Below are 14,971 nucleotides of genomic sequence, written 5' to 3' on the forward strand. Positions count from 1 at the left end.
AACTTTTCCCTTAGGAGTGGTCGGTTTCCTGACCGATTAAAGTACTCGGTAGTGAAGCCACCTTATAAAAAGGGAGACAGGGATAATGTTGACAATTATAGACCTATTTCTGTGCCATCGGTGTTTGCTAAAGTTATCGAGAAGGTTGTATATACAAGGTTACTGGAGCATTTAAATTCACATAATTTGCTGTCAATGCTATATTCTCTTTTCTCTGTGAGGTTTTGGATGGATTAAATAAAAGGCTGCGAACGCTAGGTGTTTTCTTTGATTTAACGAAGGCTTTTGACTGTGTTGACCACAAAATATTACTGCAGAAGTTGGACCATTATGGAGTAAGGGGAGTAGCTTACAATTGGTTCGCCACTTACTTTAAGAACAGAAAGCAGATGGTAATTCTCCGAAATATTGAGAGTGGTAATGATGTTCAGTCTCAATGGGGCACTGTTAAGTTGGGCGTTCCCCAAGGGTCGGTGCTGGAGCCACTGCTGTTTCTTATTTATATAAATGATATGCCTTCTAGTATTACAGGTGATTCAAAAATATTTCTGTTTGCTGATGACACCAGTTTGATAGTGAAGGACCTTGTGTGTAATATTGAAACAGTATCAAATAATGTAGTTCATGAAATAAGTTCGTGGCTTGTGGAAAATAATTTGATGCTAAATCACAGTAAGACTCAGTTTTTACAGTTTATAACTCACAATTCAACAAGAACCGATATTTTGATCAGACAGAATGGGCATATTATAAGCGAGACGGAACAGTTCAAGTTCCTAGGCGTTCGGATAGATAGTAAGCTGTTGTGGAAAGCCCATGTTCAGGATCTTGTTCAGAAACTAAATGCTGCTTTATTTACCATTAGAACAGTATCTGAAATAAGTGACACTTCAACACGAAAAGTAGTCTACTTCACATATTTTCATACGCTTATGTCGTATGGTATTATTTTTTGGGGTAATTCTTCTGATTCAAAAAGGGTAGTTTTGGCTCAAAAACGGGCTGTTCGAGCTATATGTGGTGTAAGTTCGAGAACCTCTTGTCGACCCCTATTCAATAGTCTGGGAATTCTGACATTGCCCTCACAGTATATATTTTCTTTACTGTCGTTTGTTGTTAGCAATATTAGCCTATTCCCAAGAGTTAGCAGTTTTCACTCGGTTAATACTAGGCGGAAATCCAATCTGCGTGTGGAATGCACTTCCTTGACTCTTGTCCAGAAAGGAGTGCAGTATTCTGCTGCATCCATTTTCAATAAGCTACCACAAGAACTCAAAAATCTTAGCAGTAGCCCAAACTCTTTTAAGTCTAAACTGAAGAGTTTCCTCATGGCTCACTCCTTCTATTCGGTCGAGGAGCTCCTGGAAGAGCTAAAAAATTAAGCAAATTCCAGTGTTACAGTGTTGATTTTCTTTATTTAAATTTACGACTTGTCACCTGGATATGTTTTTTTTTATGTTTCATTTTATCTGTTTCTAATATCGTGTTATAATTTCATGTATTGACTCGTTCCATGACCATGGAGACTTCTCCTTAATTTGGTCCCACGGAACAATAAATAAATAAGTAAATAAAACTGACTTATTGTAGCAAGAGCGTGTTTAACCTGAAGAACCGATACGTTCCCATGAATTTACCGTCGAATCCTAATGGTCTCGTGCCACTGCAGTCGTGAATGATCATGTCGTTGTGTCAGTATGTGAACACGAGTGGTTGGTCTCCTGTAGAATTCCTTGCTCAACACTGTACGTTGAATGGTATACTCCAAAACACTTGTCCGTGCACCAGCATTGTGCTATTTCGGCAGAGATGCCGCAGGTCACCATCTATCCAGCTTAACGGAGCAGGCAAGTCTGCGAACCCCACTGTCCGCCGGCCATTATGGCTGAGCGGTTCTAGGCGCTTCAGTCCGGAACTACACTGCTGCTACGGCCGCAGGTTCGAATCCTGCCTCGGGCATGGATGTGTGTGATGTTCTTAAGTTAGTTAGGTTTAAGTAGTTTTAAGTCTAGGGGACTGATGACCTCAGATGTTAGGTCTCATAGTGCTTAGAGCCATTTCTGTGTAAAGTGTCGTGGACGTCCAACCATTTAGAGTCTAATGGTTGTTTCACTGTCCTTCTACCTCTCACCGTAGATTCTCGTGACAGTGGCATGTGAACTTTCCACCAGTTTCACCATTTTCCAGATACTCGTTCACAGAATTTGCATAATAATAATCAGCCCTTCGTGAAAGCTACTTGTCTCAATGGATTTCTCCTTTTTCAGCCCATATCTTCGGTAAGGCGATTCCCCACCAGTGTCTGTCCCGCTTTCATACTTCTGTTACCACGTCACGTTCTCGCAACGCCACTAGGCGGCACCAAAAGTCGCCGTGTGCAGTGGTCATAATGTTTTGGCTTATCTGTTAATACTCTAATACTGCTCAAGTGTATGGGACCCAGACAACGTCTAAGTGACATTGAACACATACAGTGAAGCAAGGAGCACATGGTGTAAGGATTGTTTGACTGGACGAGGATGTAACATATGAAATGCTGAAAAATCATAACTGTTAGACGAGCGAGGACAGAAGGCGTACATCTAACATAAATCAGCTCGGAAAACTCCAAGGAACGAGATTTCGGGCTTTTGTCTGGTGAACTTACGGATACACGAGAACCCGTTGCTGTAAAGTTCGTGTAGAGAAAAGTAGCATACTCATAATTCGTAATAGCTTCCATAGAGGCATGCCACAGATATTCCGTCCAAGCTCCACTCGTGGGTGGAACCTGAAGAACCATGTGTGTGACAGTGAAAAGTACCCTGAGTGTACTGCTGACTGTAGGTGTAGAAGTATATGGAGCCCTAATGCAGGCTGTTAATATTGCGATTCCCTCAGTTCGTCTCTTTTCCTTGCAGATTCAGGAGGCGAGGCCATCATCGCCGATTCTGTACTGGAGCAGCTCAACACGGACTTCGAGGGGGCCATCGACTTCGTCCTGCGCCTGGGCGACATTGAGTCCAAGCGGCAGGCGGCGACCGCCCTGAGGCAGTACTACTTCGGCAACATTACCAACATCACGGCTGACGACGCCGTCCAATACGCAGCTGTGAGTACATACGTACCGCAGCCAACTAAACAAGAATTTCTAACTTAAACTCGGTAGCATGATTAATGCTTTCGCTTCGTTTTTCTCTCAGATGATGACGGACCTGAACAACGGAGAGCCGGCAGACACGACGGTGCGACTGCTGACCACCACCATGACGCAGCCCGTCTTCTACTACCAGTACGACTACACGGGAGCGAGTCCGGATATCGGCCTGCCTGGTGAGTGTGAGGCAAGGCAGAAACAAGCCGAGGGGGTCGTTTCTCGCTTGCATACGAGATCGCACCAAAATCTGGCGGAATCTGCAACAACTAAACTGTCCAAAAAAATGTTTCACACCGGGTTTATAGAAATGTTGCTTTCGGCTTTCGTCTTTCCTCGGAGCTTCTGAACTCCCACGTGCGGTCCTCGCTGTTTTCCACGCACTCCCAACGATGCGCGGTAAGACCCTAGGTGAACTAGTTGGGCCCGAAGAGCGCAGTGTCGTCCACTGGCAATGATGTCATTGGATGCTGTATGGAGGTGCCTGCGATTAGCTCACCATTCTCCCATTCGTTGTCACCATTTCTTAACCTTGGCACAACTACTAATCAGTCTTCATTTGGTATAACGAGCTTGACTCAATTCCGTACCACTCCTCCTACCAAGTAAAAACCTTCGCAGTGCCAGGAATAAAATCTGGAGCCTCCTAATGGCAATCAAATCCCGTTGACCGATCAGTTAAGGAGGTACACAGCGATGTGCAATGCACGAGACAAATTACAGGATTTGCTTTGAAACGTTTATTGGTAGACCTTCATTAATCCTCTGTACTCTTAAACTACCAAGTCAGTCTAAATAACAGTCCTCTATAAGTGATCTCCAAAACAGCGTTAAATTGTTACTACTCAACAATGCAAGCTCTGTGGCTACACAAGCACTCTGTACCCCTCCCTATTTGCATCGAACAGGCAGAGCAGTACGAAAATTTTCGTAGAACTTAATTCACTCGTCCCAGAAACAGTAGGTAGACCCAATCGCATGCGGAACTTCACGTTGCACCACAATGATCACCTACTGAAGGTGTAAGAGAGGAATATTTGTAGCGCACATACAAACTATCGAAATAAGAGGACCATAAACATACATACACTATGCGATCAAAAGTATGTGGATACCCTCAATAACGCACGTTTTTCATATTAGGTGCAATGTGCTGCCACCTACTGCCAGGTACTCCATATCAGCGACCTCAGTAGTCATTAGACTTAGTGAGAGTGCAGAATAGGGCGCTCCGTGGAACTCATGGACTTCGAACGTGCTCAGGTGATTGGGAATCATTTCTGTCATACGTCTGTATGGGAAATTTCCACACTCCTAGACATCCCTAGGTCCACTGTTTCCAATGTGATAGTGAAGTGGAAACGTGAAGGGACACGTGCAGCAGAAAAGCGAACAGGCCGACCTCGTCTGTTGAGTGACAGAGACCGCCGACAGTTGAAGAGGATCGTAAAGTGTAATAGCAGACATCTATGCGGATCATCAAACAGGAATTCCAATCTGCATCAGGATCCACTGCAAGTATTATGAACGTTGGGTAGGAGGTGAGAAAGTTTGGATTTCATGGTCGAGCGGCTGCTCATAAGCCACACATCACGCAGGTAAATGCCAAACGGTGCCTCGCTTGGTGTAAGGAGCATGAACATTGAACGATTGCGTATTTTTCATGGAGGGGGTTGTACCCCTTGCTGTTCTGCTTGGCACTATCTCAGCACATGCCTACAATGATGCTTTAAGCACCTTTTTACCTCTCACTGTTGAAGAGCAATTCATGGATGGCGAATGCATCTTTCAACACGATCGAGCACCTGTTCATAATGCTCGGCCTGTGGCGGAGTGGTTACACGACAGTAATATCCCTGTAATGGACTGGCTGGCACAGAGTCCGGGCCTGAATCCTATAGCACACCTTTGGGATGTTTTGGAAAGCCGACTTCGTGCCAGGCCTCACCGACCGACATCGATACCTCTGCTTAGTGCAGTACTCCGTGATGAATGGGCTGCCATTTCCCAAGAAATCTTCCAGAACCTGATAGAACGCATGTCTACGAGAGCGGAAGCTGTCGTCAAGGATAAGGGTGGACCAACACCATACTGAATTCCAGCATTACCGATAGAGGGCGCCTCGAACTTTTAAGTCATTTTCAGATAGGATTCCGGATACTTTTGATCACATGTTGTACTTCAATATCGTGGGTTATTGCTGCATTTTTCTCAGCTTAAAAAAATTGAACTACCTGAACAACAAACTTTTTGTCCTGACCATATAGTGCTACATGTATGCAGATCCAAGCGCAGGTGTGGGATGTCAATGAAAGGTCAAAGTAAAGTGGAACAGATCGATGAACACATCTGCCTAAGGGCCACTTCTTCACATTCAACATCCGCATTCAAGAAGTCCAGAATCAAACGTCAACTAATTACATTTTCAAGCGACGATGTTGGTATGTCAAAGTCTTAACTTCTTGTAACGTATGACTGTATTTCGGTGGAGGAAGCTGATTGTATAGCAGAGAGGGAAATCTTAATCCTACACAATCAACGATACTTATCACATAGTGTTGATATCACATAAAAAAATTCGCATCAAGCTGTTGTCAACATTATGTTGTCTTCAGTGTGCGTTTGGTCCTTTCCCCTCGATGTTTTGTTTCTTCACATTACCAAAGTTCTTCTCTTCGATCTTGAATAGGTGATCATTCAACTGTCTCTCTAGGAAAGAGGCGCAGTTTTGCATGTGAACGGTTATTACCACCGTTCCTCCGATAAGCGATTTACGATATGCGCGCATTTTTCCGAGCGTTTGAGGTCACACATTTCCCCTGTAAGTTATCAGTTCCTCAGATGGCTATGTTTCGCGTGCTTCAGTAAACTTCCCTAAACTGTTTAATACTTGGTGACAAACTCGACACAGCATGTGTATTCACTTTGCCAATTTTCTATTAGAAACCAAGTGGTTAGTAAACTGGACGAAGCTGCATTGCGTGTCTTCAACGCGATGTTGTAAACGTCTTTATGACAGCACCTCTTGACAGTTCTATAAACGGCCTACAGTTATTTGCGTTTCGCTGCTGGAAGCTGTCACAAGCGTTGCCGGGTGTTATTATGTACCAGTATTTTACATTTGCAGAAGCTTATCGCACACTTACATTAACCTGTGACCTTGCATTGTTAATCATTTGAGTATGTTCTTAAGCTCGCTCGACTGTATGTATTAAAAGTTCATGTATGATAAGGCATTTTTTCACGCATCTCAATGCATATGACGTCATATGTCTGGAACTATCTCTGCTGCGTGTGGGTAGATTCAGCGGTATAAGCGGATACTGTTTGCGAATATGTTGCGAATAGAGTTAGCAGCTAATAAGTAATAAATTTAAATGTCATGCACGATGCAGCCGTTTTTCACGCATCTCAGTGCCTATTACGTGATTTCATCTGAACTATGATAAGTAGGTGACTCTTATCCCCGTTGCGAGTGTTGGTGTTGTCTGGCACTAAGGAGTGTGTGTACCAAGTCTGATTGAAATCGGTCCAGTGGTTTAGGAAGAGATTTGTACGACACACACACACACATACACACACACACACATATATATATATATATATATATATATATATATATATATATATATATATATATATTCAGCGGTATACGCGGATACTGTTTGCGAATATGTTGCGAATAGAGTTAGCAGCAAAGAAGTAATAAATTTAAATGCCATGCACGATGCAGCCGTTTTACATGCATCTCAGTGCCTATTACGTGACTTCATCTGAACTATGATAAGTAGGTGACTCTTATCCCCGTAGCGAGTGTTGGTGTTGTTTGACACTAAGAAGTGTGTGTACCAAGTCTGATTGAAATCGGTCCAGTGGTTTAGGAGGAGATTTGTAAGCCACACACACACACACACACACACACACACACACACACACATATATATATATATATATATATATATATATATATATATCAGCCTCAGAAGCAAGTGCCATGCGTTTCAGTTGGCGGTTTGTTGTCTCCACTTATCGCACACTTCTATTAAAGTATTGCCTTCCACCACGACTTCCAGAAGCTTTTATCCGAGCGTTGATGGAAAACACCTACTGCCCTGCGAAAATCACAAACACATAAGCCTGCATTGTAAGCGTTAATCACACCCGCTTAGAAAGATTTTGGGATGAGCCGACCATCATCTGGAAACCGAATAAAGGCTTCGTCCCCTGACTACCACAGGTGGCGGCCACATCAGCGAATAGGACGCGTGCACAGTTGCAGCTAGGAACTTGTGTGTTCTTCATGACTTGCATTGTTCATGCTTTTTGATTTGGCTCAATACCCTTCTCACGACAGACGACATCGACACGTACGGCCATCTGTGTAATGTAAGTGCAAGTAGCTTTTCCTGTGCTTAACAGTTGAGCCCTCTGTCTCCATTCGTGAAAAGAACAATGCAACTTGTGTACAGAGTTTAGTCTTTCAACATACTTCGAAATGTAATTTCAAGCTTAGGCTTTGCGTTTTCAATTTAAGGTAAACGAATTTCAACGTGGGGAACTGTCTGTCGACTTGGCATAAACCAGAGCTACGTAATTAAAACAATTAACAGTTAACTCTCTCATGAGAAAAAATACTTTGAACCGATGTCGTAGTGGTTGCCGGCGGTCAGTGACACCAGCCGATGACCACTGTGTGCCGATTACGACTAGTACGGACTTCAAGGAGAATTTAACAGAGCTGCGTCGACCAAGGAAGTTCACAGCCTTTTTCACGCGGTCAATTGCACCTCTAGGCGTGGACTACGAACCACTGTGTGAAACATCCGTCACAATGGTGCGCAAAAAAGCTGAACGACGGAACATAGATCAAGGGCAGAATAAATCAATGAACTGAGCGTATGACATTGCTTTCCGGGCGGATAAATCTGAGGAAATTCGGCCGGCAAGTGGGGGTAGTCTTATTTCAGTCGACGGCACATTGGTGACTCGACTGCCGGTGAGGAGGATGAAATGATGATCAGGACAATACAACACCCAGTCAACGAGCCTAGAAAATCTCCAACCCGGCCAGGAATCGAATACAGGCCCTTTGCATGGGCAGCAAGCACGTTAACATCTTTCTTAAAAAAAAAAATCATTTTGTTCGTTATCGTTCGTTCTATCTGTTCTGGGCAGACGTCCCATGGCGCTTGTTGAAGTTCATCTTGATCCATTAACTCAGTTTTTTTTATTATTATTACACAGGACAGCTAACCCTCTGACCTTACACGCTGAGCTACCGTGCCGGCTTACCAGCTAGCTAGGTAGGCGGAGAAGGACAGAATAATTATGATATGTAGGGACCCCGCTGGCCGAAGTGGCCGTGCGGTTCTAGGCGCTGCAGTCTGGCACCGCGAGACCGCTACGGTCGCAGGTTCGAATCCTACCTCGGGCATGGATGTGTGTGATGTCCTTAGGTTAGTTAGGTTTAACTAGTTCTAGGGGACTAATGACCTCAGATGTTGAGTCCCATACTGCTCAGAGCCATTTGAACCATTTTTTTAGGGACCTCAAAAACTAAGTTACACATGTCATCCCTTGCTAAGTCCATTGCACAAAAAGAGTTGTTCATCGTCCCAAGAGAGTATATGTTCCGTTTTACCTGCAGGATAAATATGGATAACAGTTGTCTCACAGTGGTAGGCGTTAAATGGGGAGGCAGCTTGAAGTTTCTGTACACGCGGCATTAGGATTCTCGTGGGTGAAACGTCCAAATCGAAAACTTATTCACGATAATATTCTTGCGGTATATGGATAAGCATATCCCCGTCCAGCGGTGGCGAAATCATGCCAACAGTTTAGCCAAGGCCGCTCATATGTTCGGTGATGTTGATAGAGAAGAACAGATGCAGCATAAGATTTTTACCTTTCCAGCAAGCTATCAGTACGGGGTGAAAGAGATTTTAACACGATTAGGACGTTCACAGTGCGGGTCTAGAATGGATCCGTGGCCAACGAGCAAATTTCTATCATAGTAGAACTGAACGATTGGTAGAACGTTCGGACCGTTGCTTACAGGGATTGGGTGACTTTGTTGAAAAAGGACTGTTATGTATGTGTCTCGCTTTGATGTACAGGTTCAACAAACGTTATTCCACCTCATACAATAAACAGTAACTAACATTTTGAAGCCTCCCGTTGAACAATACAACATATATTTTAAGAGGCTTAACTGTGCACAAGAATAGGAGAAGGTGTGAGCCATTATCATTGTAAATCAACCTGCATCCACTTGGAATATTTTGAGAAACCACAGTAGATCTAAATCAAGAGCAGTAATCTCTTTGACAGGCCACAAGGAGTGATCAGGTTTGTAATGAATTAGATGTGTTTACCTTTTCAGATATTGTATGTCGCCGGTGGGATATTAACGTTCCGGAACAGGAGTCGATATTTAAATCTAGACAGTAGTTTCAGCCGAGGAGTCAATAAGAGTCTATATGTGTGTTTCAGCCGACGGTGTGCGGAGCACACCTAGTAGAACTGCTCACTTGGATAACATTTAATATGAGAGGTTATCGCTCCTAAACTTAGGAGAAGATGTTGTTTGAAGAAACTGTATACATACAGCAGAGCCCTCCCTCCTCCAGACTATAATAAGCAATGAAACACAAAAAAGGAATATTCTTATTCCACAGGTGCCTGGCACAATTATGACTTGAAATCCATCTGGTATACGCCTGATCTAAACCTGGACCCTGACTCCGACGAGCAGAAGGTGCGCAACACGGTCATCAAGCTGTGGACCAACTTCGCCAAGTACCTGTGAGTATTTGCTGACGTACTGCACATCTATTCGACACTTTAGAGTAAGAGCGTCATAAATTTATGACTAAACAGCTTTGAACTATGAGCTACATACGGCACTATGTCCATCAAATTCAATTAAATCTTTCGTCGGTGTCCGGCAGAACATGGTCATAATATTAAGCCGGAAAACTTCCTAAACAGCTTCTTCCTTTCCTTGTGTCTTTGCCCCGCTTCGGCCCAGGGACAGCATGGTTATTTAGGCACGATTAATTTAGGCGAGCCGGGATCTAGGAAAGGGGGAGGGAAGTGGGTAAGCGTGGTATCTGCCCCGGGCGGCAATTTCAGCGGGCGCCTAACTCATCTCCTTGAAGAAAAAAAAAATCTTGTTTCGTAAAACTCCTAGCATCCGGCGCATGTTGGCCTATCGATTATTCATATAATACTGAAACGCACCCCTGTTGGTTTTTCAACATTTTTGTACACATTCTAAGTTGATTTCTTAACGAATTAAAAGTTGATTTTTGAATGAGTGCAAAGTTCACGTGATGTTTCTGCCAGGGGAATCGCCGTCGCACCTAGAAATAAGTTTCCCGCGGAGAAAACGAGACGGGGGTACTCGATCTGAGCCGAATAAACCCGAACAGGAGAATGGAAACTGCTGTTTGTTTATGTAGTTGATTGGTTGTGCGAATGATCAGTGTTGCTATAATTGCTAGCGATATCGATACATTCGCATTTCCAGATTGGAAATAAAAGACTAACAGGAATAACAGGTAAGAAAGGTTACATGTTTACCCTCTCTATGTATCCAATGAAATTTAGACAGGAAGTTTTTACTGGATCGCTACTCTACTAAGGGCTAGTTGCACAGTCCCCGGTAATCAGTCGTTCAGGTTCTGTTCTCAGATCAGCGCGGAAAACGTTTTGTACGAACACATAAAAACGCCGAACAGGAGAACAAACGCGAGGCAACTAAACTGGTGACTCTGGCAAGGTTAGTGAAAGTGACCAGAGAATAAGTTTTGACAATGGCAGGAGTAGTTACAGAATTAGTGATGACAAGATTGTTTGTAAGAACGAGGAAGGATGCGGGGAAAACATTACAGATTCCTGGCAGGTGGTTCTTCCTTCAAGACACTGGTATATTCACGTAGGATATCTTATGTTAAAGTTGGGAGAAAAGTGAGGGAACTTTGTCAAGCGATTTGGGATAATATGCACGCTTTCCGCACACTTTTCCCAAAAGATGACGATGTCAAGCCAACAGTAAATGATTTTTGAGAATAATGACGGTTTCCGAATTGTATTGGATGCGTAGAAGACAAGTATGTGAGAGTAAAGAACACGAGACATACAGGTAGTACGTTCAGGAATTGTGTCTTCAGTTCTAAGACTGGTTCAATGCAGCCCTCATAGATATCCTTTGCAAGCCTCTTCATCTCCGAAAAACTACTGCAACTTATATCCTTCTGAATGTGCTTGCTATGTGCATCTCTTAGCCTTCCTCTATAATTTTTTCAATCCCCAAACCCGCACGCATACCTAATTCTAGGGCTAAATTTTTGATCCCTTGATGTCTCAGAATCTGTACTATCAACAAACCCTCACTTCTAATCATGTTGTACCACAAATTTCTTTTCTTCACAATTCTCAACTCTATTCAGAGCCTTCTCATTAGTTACTAGATATCTTATCTTCATCCTTCTTCTCTAGTACTTCATTTCAAAAGCTTCAATTCTCCATCTTGTCTGAGCTATTTATCGTCCATGTTTCATATTCCTTCATGGCTACACCCCATACAAATACCCTACATTGAGAAAAACACTTCCTAAAACTTACAAATGTTTCAAATGGCTCTGAGCACTATGGGATTTAACATCTGAATTCAACAGTCACCTAGAACTTGTAACTACTTAAACTTAACTAAGGACATCACACACACAAATTCCCGAGGTAGGATTCGAACCTGCGACGGTAGCGGTCGCGCGGTTCCGGACTGAAGCGCCTAGAACCGCTCGGGCACAACGGCCGGCCCTAAAACTTACATCTATATTCGATATTACCAAATTCCTCTTCTTCATAAATGGTTTTCTTCCCATTGTCAGTCTAAATTTTATATTCTTTGTACATCGGCCATCACCAGTTATTTGCTGCAAATAACAAACTTCGTATATTAGACTAAGTGTCTCTAGTTACCGCAACATCACATTATTTAATTCGACTACATTCCATTATTCTTGTTTGGCTTTTGTTGATGTTCATTTTATGTCGTCCTTCCAAGACCTTGTCCAGTCTGTTCACCTGCTCTTCCAAGTCCGTTGCTGCTTCTCAGAAATATACAATGCTATTGACAAACCCCAAAGATATTGTTTCTTCTCCTTGAACTTTAGTTTCTCGGTTAGATTTTAATTTTGTTTCTTTTACAGCTTGCTCAATGAATAACCACCCGGCCTCACTCCTTCTTCAACCACTGCCTCCCTTGCATGGCCCTCGACTTTTGGAAATGCAGTCTAGTTTCTGTACAAGTTGTAAACAGCCTTTACCTCCCTTCGCTAACTCCAGAATTTCAAAGAGAGTATCCAGCCAACAAACTACAAGCTTATAATTATACACGTTGGGGCCTGTGATATGGACAGGCAGAAACTGTAGACAAACTAAAAAATTTCCAGTTTGTTACAGAGTCAACAAGGCTGTATATTAAAAGAATATCTTGTAGCGTTTGGCGTCAAAGGGAGAAAATAAGTTACGAAACGTTGTGTCGCTGGCTGACAAAGATGGTGCCGTAGTCTGGCATTCTAAACCCAGCCCCCCATTGTCAACAACAAAAGCGAAAGTCAAAAAACCCTGCTCTGGCTTTGAAGTCGCCTACGTTTAGTGCTGCTGTCATAAGAGCACAGAACTAATATCGCTACACAAAAGCCATTTGTCTTCAAATTTATTTGCAGTGCAACTTTTTGACTCACAGTCAAAATCCGCATATCATTTAGCAAAGTACGAATCTGACATTTAAACGATCTCATTAGTCTTACTTAGACAAAAAAATTCTAATCTACTAAGCTGTAACTCAACAACTCTGCCTTCAAGTTTCACTAATGCAGCTGATGAAACGCAATTTCGAAATCGAATCTGACATGTCCAAGGAAAACCGCTGCAGTTTCGTGTCCTACATCTTCAGTATTTCCTTTTTAGCCAAAGCTAATCATTTCGAATTTGCGTATGGCCATTCAACACAATATGTAGTAACTGCGCTGAACTGCAGATCGTATTAGTTAAACAGCAAGACACTGTTAAGCACAAATTTGTCATTTCACACAGCAGTCAGAGAGACGGGAGAAATAGGAAGTACGAAAACAATGCTTTTCAAGTTTCCACAGCTGATCCCTCAGAATTCTTGTGAATGTTCCGGTACCCTGTGCGAATGTCTATGAACATGTTAACAAGAATCTCATTGCATATCCTCAGTTAAGAAATCGAGAGTAACATTTACCAAAGTTGAACGACAGATTAAATAAATTACTACGAAATATGCTTCTAGGGTAGCATATAATTTATGCGGAGTATCAGTATTATAGAAATGTAATGTATGCTGACTTACACGTTTTAGATTTTCTTGCCATAGCAAAAATCGGTAAGTAAAAATGTATTTAGCAAGAAATGCCTATATTCTGTACACGTCTTTCTGCTTACATTTTGGACTTTTTCTCTCTCTATTACTCTCTCTCACTTTCCTTTGTTAACTCATTTACTTTTTAGATTGGTTCCAAGGCTACCAATCATAAGGTGGAGACTTCGTGTATCTCGATGCTTCAACCTGGTTAAACAGTATGCTCTAAGTTTTGCTGCTTGCAGGAATCCCACCCCTGAGGACGATCCTGTAATTGAGGGCGGCTGGCCTACCTACAACCTGGAAACCAAGTACTTCCTCAACATTGACGTCAACTCTACCGTCCAACAAAACAGGAATGCGGAACGGATGGATTTCGTGCACTCAGTGATACCTCCGTACTACTGAAACTGGCTGTGATACAAACACTTTTGACTACTTCTCGTATTGTTTAAATATTTTATGTAAAACAACAGAGTAATGAAATACAGGACACTTTTTATTGTACGAATGCTGTTTCAATAAAATGTTAAAAACTAACAATCGTGTAGCGTGGACATAACATACGTGTTTACCTATTTACTTATCAAAACTCGTCACTCACTGGGTGACCTCTAGTGACTTGAAAATATATAGCTGAGACTTTTTGTGTATTGTAAGAGGCAGATTTAAATACTAAATATGAACAACATTTTAATTGAATGCTACTGAGTACTATATCCTTTCGTATCTCGTGCATAAGTGACATAAATACAAATCAAAGAAGGAAAAACTTTTTGTGGAAATCCTATCTCTTCCCGTAAATGCCGTTGTATTCAGTCAGAAGACTGTTTTGACGGATCTCTTCACGCTAGCCGCAACCAGAACCCCATACGTCCTTTTAACCTCATTATCTTTGACGGCTATCGGTCTTGCTCTACAAATTTTACTCCTCACTCTTCCAAACTTAACTGAACTGCTGATACCTTAGTGCTGCAGGGGGTGTCATATCAATCGATCCCATGTTTCAGTCAAGCTGTGCTTTAATTTCGATTCACTACCCTCTCCTAAGTAACAAGACTAATCCAACCTTCAGCATTCTTCGGTAGCACCTGATTTCAAACCTTGTTGTTATCTTGTTTGTATTTTTTTTTATCTTTTCTCTTCCTTACGGACACTTTCAAAAAAGACAGCTTAATTTATGTTATATGTTAGCCAAATAGCAGAACTCATGTATTAACATTAATGCCCTAGTTCTTAGTGTAATTCCCTTAGCATCATGTTCCAAGATGCTACTCCAGGCGGGTGTAAAATTAATGTGCGCAACGGAGAATAATAAACGCTAAATGATGATTTGGCCCTGTCTGACTACCCCCGGAATCAGATCCTAGGATCTCTTAATTCTATAAATTACATTCTAAACATAAATGAATGATGAAGGCAACTAATCCTACTAAATGATAAAC

The 14,971-nt window shown here is 42.3% G+C and overlaps 1 protein-coding gene across 1 annotated transcript in view; it reads left to right on the forward strand.

Moving 5' to 3' along the window:
• Positions 1-14,971, forward strand: part of LOC126417146 (juvenile hormone esterase-like) — a 139,061-nt gene that overhangs the window by 39,037 nt on the left and 85,053 nt on the right. The window contains exons 8-11 of the mRNA XM_050085044.1: positions 2,901-3,091; positions 3,183-3,312; positions 9,811-9,937; positions 13,772-13,913. Coding sequence (XP_049941001.1) covers positions 2,901-3,091; positions 3,183-3,312; positions 9,811-9,937; positions 13,772-13,913 — 590 coding nt within the window. The remainder of the gene's footprint in view (positions 1-2,900; positions 3,092-3,182; positions 3,313-9,810; positions 9,938-13,771; positions 13,914-14,971) is intronic.

Source organism: Schistocerca serialis, chromosome 8, assembly GCF_023864345.2.
Source record: "Schistocerca serialis cubense isolate TAMUIC-IGC-003099 chromosome 8, iqSchSeri2.2, whole genome shotgun sequence".
Taxonomy (NCBI): domain Eukaryota; kingdom Metazoa; phylum Arthropoda; class Insecta; order Orthoptera; family Acrididae; genus Schistocerca; species Schistocerca serialis.